Source organism: Chaetura pelagica, unplaced genomic scaffold (assembly GCF_000747805.2).
Source record: "Chaetura pelagica isolate M959 unplaced genomic scaffold, ChaPel_1.0 scaffold103, whole genome shotgun sequence".
Lineage (NCBI taxonomy): Eukaryota > Metazoa > Chordata > Aves > Apodiformes > Apodidae > Chaetura > Chaetura pelagica.
In genome coordinates, this window is record NW_009953004.1 from 2,227,747 (window position 1) to 2,233,898 (window position 6,152).

The 6,152-nt window shown below is 48.2% G+C and overlaps 1 protein-coding gene across 1 annotated transcript in view; it reads left to right on the top strand.

Annotated features, from left to right (window-relative positions):
• Positions 1–1,892: 1,892 nt before the first annotated feature.
• Positions 1,893–6,152, top strand: part of ITM2A (integral membrane protein 2A) — a 15,107-nt gene continuing 10,847 nt past the window's right edge. The window contains exon 1 of the mRNA XM_009996611.1: positions 1,893–1,913. Within this exon, the coding sequence (XP_009994913.1) occupies positions 1,893–1,913 (21 nt within the window). The remainder of the gene's footprint in view (positions 1,914–6,152) is intronic.

Sequence of the window (6,152 nt, forward strand, 5' to 3'; positions counted from 1 at the left end):
TTCATCTGACATAGATGCTTCTTTTCCTAAAGTTGACATGATTTGATTAGGTAAAATAAAGGCAAAGGGCAGTGCAACTGGCTCCAAAACTCAGTGATGTGCTGGCAAACGTGAGGTTGATTTTTGTTAACATTAATAGACTAAAGTTCAGTAGCTAAGGTGAGATCATCAAATATTTTGGTCTTTAAAGTTCCAATCAGCTGGTTATATTGTTATGATCTCTAAAATGTATAGTTGCTCTTGTTTAGATTCAAAGGTGACAGAAAGTAGGGTGTTATTTGCAGGAAAGGTGTCTCTGTAGCTGTGTTGTAGGTTTTTACTAAGTAGATACTCTAAGCCCCAGGTCTGACACGTCTCTGCAGGATGGACCAAGCTCTGCTGAAGCCCTTGAAAGCTCCCCCTGTGACTTTTTATCCCAGCACCAAAACATTTTATAGCCTCTTAGTGCAGTGCTCCAACTGGGTGCCTAATTACATCATCCTGTAAACAAGAAAACTCTGCCACTGGAATGTTGCCCAGCTATAGATCCTTCATTAATGTCATATTAACAGGCAGAGCTACTCAACATGCAAATCGTGTGTGTGCAACACACACGGATGTAAACAAACCAGGGCTCTCACTTCCTTGGCTTTTTTTTTGGAACTACATCTTCACTGGAAGCCTTAATTGATGTTAAATTGGTGGTGTGGGTACAGAGCAATCATTTTCATAGTTCAGGAGCACCTGTGGTCTCTCTAGGTGCTATTTTCACTGTGTCAGACAAGAGCTGCCCCTGCCTGCACAGCCTTATCTCCACGTTGCAAAGCAAACCCCCAGGTAATGAGTCAAACGAGCTGCACCAGCCACTGCACAGTGTGACAGCACATTGGGGACCTCTGCCAACGCAGCTCTGGTGAGCTGGGAACATCTCCAGGCAGCCACAGGAGACCTACAGCTCTGGCTTCACCCCACGTGTAGGAAAACGCCCTGAGCTGGGCACAGTTTGGGGCAGCACAGCCAAAGCACAGAGGCACCCGTGTCTGTGCTCCCTGTCACACTGAGCTCACACCCCAGCTGTGGGCAGAAGCATGGTCAGTGCTGGGTTGTTCTGCTGCTGTGGGTACAGGGGTGGCCCTCGTGGTGATGTCTGCAGAGTGACAGGGTGGGCTCTGCCACCACTGCCCTGCATTCCTGGTGGGGACACCAGCTCAGTGGGGTGACCTGAGGGCTGGAGCAGCTCTCCTAGGCTGGGAGAGTTGGGGGGTTCAGCCTGGAGAAGAGAAGGCTCCAGGGAGGCCTTAGAGCACCTTCCAGTGCCTGAAGGGGCTCCAGGAAAGCTGGGGAGGGGCTTGGGACAAGGGCAGGAAGAGAGAGGACAAGGAGGATTGATTAAAACTGGAAGAGGAGAGATTGAAGTGAGACGTGCGGAGGGAATTCTTTGGTGTGAGGGTGGGGAGAGCCTGGCCCAGGGTGCCCAGGGAAGCTGTGGCTGCCCCATCCCTGGCAGTGTTGAAGGGCAGGTTGGATGGGGCTTGGAGCAGCCTGGGCTGGTGGGAGGTGTCCCTGCCCATGCAGGGGGTGGAACTGGATGATCTTTCAGGTCCCTTCCAACCCAAACCATTCTATGAACTCTCCCCAGCAAGAAGAGATCAGGACACAGAGAAAGTGCTGGGCATGGAGGGGTGGGGTTAACCCCAGGGCTTTCCTATTTAGCGTGTCTACCAAGGAACAGCCCCTGATCAGCCCACAGTGGTTGCTCACCCAGGGCCTCCCTGGTCCCAGCCCCTGGGGTCGGTGCCACCGAGGAGCAGAGCAGCTCAGCCTCTGCCAGCCCACCTTGCTGGAGGGAGGGCTGGCTGGGAGGGTGGGTCTGGGAGAAGTGTCCCTGAGAGGAAAAAAAAGGGGAACCCGAGATGACGCCCCTCACTGCCAAGGTAAACATGAACCTGTGTCCAAAAACGCTTCTTTGGTCGGTTCAGTTCTGCCTCTACTCGTGGGGTTCAGCAATGCTTTTTTTTACACCTGCCAGGGATCCTCGTGCATCCCTGGTGTCATTCTGCTTGCCTCACTGCAGTCACACCAGAGGCACACTTGGCCCTTTCATCCTTTGGGCTGCTGAGCGCTCTGGGCGTGCTGCTTGCTCGGCAGGTATTCCGGAGGGCTGGAATTTCATGTGGAATTCTGCTCTGTGAGGCAAGGGCTGCGTGGGCAGTGAGTCCTCTTCAACATCAGTCTGGGCAATGTCACTAGAGGATGTGCTCTTGATGCTGTTGCTTGCTTGGCAATGACGTCTCCTCCTCTGCCTCCTTCAAGCTCCCTTTTCTGCTCGTCGCTTCCACTTTGTCACTGCAGAGGAAACGGACCCATCACTCTCCCCTGAATGCAAAGAGGCTGTTTTCCATTTAACTGCTGTTCCTGCTACAGTATTTTTGTGACAAGGCCCTCAGCAGGAGTGATGTTTGCTTGCTTTGCCACAGACCCTGCCCTAATGCTGCTGCAGCACAGCAAGGCAGGGCAGGCAGCAAGGGGAGTGATCGCTCTCTGGAAACTGAGATCCTCACTCCAGGGCCCAAATTCATCTCAGAGGAGATGAATTTCCCCCAGTGGGAAAAACGTGACAAACATTGACAGTGTCAGCTCTCAGCATGACAGTTTGGGAGGCTGAAATACTGAGAGACTCCTCATCAACAGCCTGGTGACAAAGAGGGAGGTAGAACTGCAGCAGAGGCTGGAGGGTCACTGGCTGGAAAAGGGAGTATCAGGGCTGGGGAGTGAGCAGGAACAGGCTGGGAAGGTGGTGAAGGAGGACATTTGAGCAAGGGAGGTGGAAAAGGACTGGAGGCAAAATGTAGAACTTCAGACACCTGGAAAAACATGCAACGTCAACTTTGGAGAAGGTCTCCTTTTGGAAAGGAGAAAGTTTGCAGTTTCTCTTTCAGTTTTAACAGTCCTGTGTGACCTGCTTGTTGTTTACCTTTTGTTGGCCTTCTTTCAGGAACTAGGCTACTCCTGGAAGATTTCACTTGATAGCTAGAGCAGGTATTTAAGCCTATGATTAATAACATGCATGAATTGCTATTCCTGTGGGTGTGCGGAGCCTGGGCTGGGCTCTGTGCACATGGAACAGAGGGGACAGCCCACGGGCCTGCCAACCTGTGCAGTGTGCAGGGAGGGTGTGAAGTGCCTCGCCATGCATGTGGCTTGTGTCTGAGAAAAGTCTGGAGCACCTGCTGGGTGTGAAGCTGTGAGTGACCCCTGAAGTGCAGAGCACGTGCTTGCACGTCCTGCCAGAGCGCAGCTCTCCAGGTCATGGCTTGGGTTGAACTAGAACCACACAGGATGATGCACTTACCTAGTGCCCTCGACTTCAAAGCTTAATGAACCAGGACAAACACAACACCACGCTGTTCCCAAAAGGTGAGGAAGTCTTCTCCTGGCAGGCATGAGAAGGAGAGAGAGGAAACACGGACCCATTTTGGAGCTGTGTCTTGTTTAAAAAGTACTTAAGAACACTTGAAAAGTTCCTACACTGTGAAAATCATGGTTAGTGCTACACAGGGTTGCTCAGAGAGGTGCTTCAAGTGGCATTATCTGCTGATTGGTCCAATAAAAGATCCTACCTCACCTCGCAAACGTTTTTCTTTAATATTCTTAGGCTGTCTGGGCTGCTCCCTTTATCCCATTATCCAGGGAGGTGTCTGGATTTAATGTCACTGGTAAGAAATACTGCTCTTTGTGAGTGAGCTCAGGGGTAACAGAATCATTGCCCCTGTGGCCAGTTCCTCCTTCTTTTTTGGCCAAATTCCTCTGGTCTCTAAGAGAATCTACTGCCTATAGCTGTTACATTTTTAAGCTTTACCATTGCAAACGCCAGAGGGATTAACAGGATAATTAAGGATAAGGGGATAATCTCTAGCTTTTCAAGGTGATAAAGATGATCTCAGAATAAATACCAGTAAACTAAACCCAGGGTATTTTCGTGGAAAGAAAAATCAGCTATTATTATGGAATTCAAAAGAAGAAGTGCTGTGACTTGTTTAGAGCTCTTGGGATTTCCAGGCCTAAATTGCAGCAAACATGGCACAAGTCTGAAAGAAACTGGGTCAGTGTTAAGGGGCTGATACAAAAGTGTTTTACAGGTGAAGTGGTGGAGATCTCTAATATTTATTCAGTCAAACAGCTGGATAATTTCAGGATGGTAAAAACCCCCAAGTTTTCTTATGTCTGTGCATCTCGGGGTGGGATTTGTCTTCCCAGACCTGGCACTTCTCACAACAAACTGCTCCACAAAATACACTCAGGCTATTGTTGTAGGAGGAGCTTGATTTGGAAGGAGCAGTGGCTGAACTGACAGTGACTATCGGGTGTGTAACAGCAGGACAAAGGGTTTGATCACACTGGAATGACTTTCCCCTGAATGCTGCACATTTCAGGTAAGTTTTCAACACGGTAAATGTTTGTCACGGATGCTGCTGGTAGAACTGCACCCAAAAAAACCCCCAAACCACCCCACAACAAATCTTCTGAGAGTTTCAGGTTTGCAAATTCAGCTGAATGTCTAAAGACACTTCACATTTGGGCATTTTTACCTGAGCACAGTGTTTCAAGGTGTGTCCATCCCTTGCAACACATCCCGGAACATGGTGAGCGAGCTGGGAAGTACAGACACCAGCCTTGATAAATAGCAAAGGTCTGTTTCAGCTTTATTTCTGTGTTCTTTTTCAAGTATTGGGTAATTGGAAGATCAACTGGAAGATAAAGCAAATTCATTTAAGCATTAAGTAACTATGCTAGATAAAATGATTCATGTAAGAGATAAACTGCTAGTACAGATACTGCATTGGCCGCACAGGAAACTTACTTAATCTGATTTTAAATCTGTGTTTCAGGGACTTTGTTGAGAATTAACTCATTCTTTACAAGCTGAAGCTAAGAAGTATGAAGATTCAATTATTTTTCTTGGTAAAGTAAAAGTGTTTGTTACCAGACAAAGTCAGGTCAAAGACATAAAAGACTTTGTTCTTCTCTGACTGAAGTCAAAGTCAAAATTCTTACTGACATGAAAGGGAGCAATATCAAACCTATGATCTTGAAAGGAAATAACAGTGGTGAAGCATCTGCAGAGTGGCAGGAAACATGCTTTGAATGCTGGAACACACGGTGCATTTTGTTTACACGGACAAGAATTACTTATTGCAATATTTGCATCGTGTTCAGTTCTGTTTAATTAGAGCTGCCTGCAAGGAACAGGGCAGGGGTGGAGGCACCAGACTCAACCCAGATTTCTTCCTAGAGCTGTGAGGCAAGTTCTGGTGAGACGAGCACAGACTTTCATCTGTATGAGGGCGAAGATCATCTCAGACAGTTTAATACATCAGGCCTTTTATTCTTTTCCCCCTTTGGGAATATGAAATGAATGGTGATGTCTGTCTCCTTTGCTGTTGAAGATCCCTTGGGCCGTTTTTCAGGAGAGAAGGGAGGTGGGTAGATCCCACACCCACCAAAGGAGCATGAAAGTCAACAAGGACATGACAGTCTAGTTAATATTTGATAGAAGCTGATCTATCACAGACACTTTTCTCTGATTATGTTACAAAAACTTCAAGAAAAACTCTGGGGGTATGAAACATTGAAACCTGGTTAGTTTGGGGTTTGTTTGTACAGTTAGTAGGAGAAAAAGTGAAGGCATATATAATAAAACAGAACAGTTTTCTAGCAGTGATGAATTTCATCAGATTCTTTTGTGGCTCAGAGCACTGTCTAACACAGCATAAATTAACAAAATCAGTATCTCAATTCCAGCTTCAGTAGAATTAAACAAGTTACTTCCAGTACTTGAAGGGCATCTACAGGAAAGCTGGGGAGGGGCTTGGGACAAGGGCAGGGAGGGAGAGGACAAGGGGGGATGGATTAAAACTGGAAGAGGGAGATTGAGGTGAGACATGAGGAGGAAATTGTTTCGTGTGAGGGTGGTGAGAGCCTGGCCCAGGTTGCCCAGGGAAGCTGTGGCTGCCCCATCCCTGGCAGTGTTGAAGGGCAGGTTGGATGGGGCTTGGAGCAGCCTGGGAGATGTCCCTGCCCATGCAGGGGGTTGGAACTGGATGATCCCTCAGCTCCCTCCCCACCCAGACCAGTCTGTGACCAACACAAGAGGGTGTCCCCCCCCCATCACC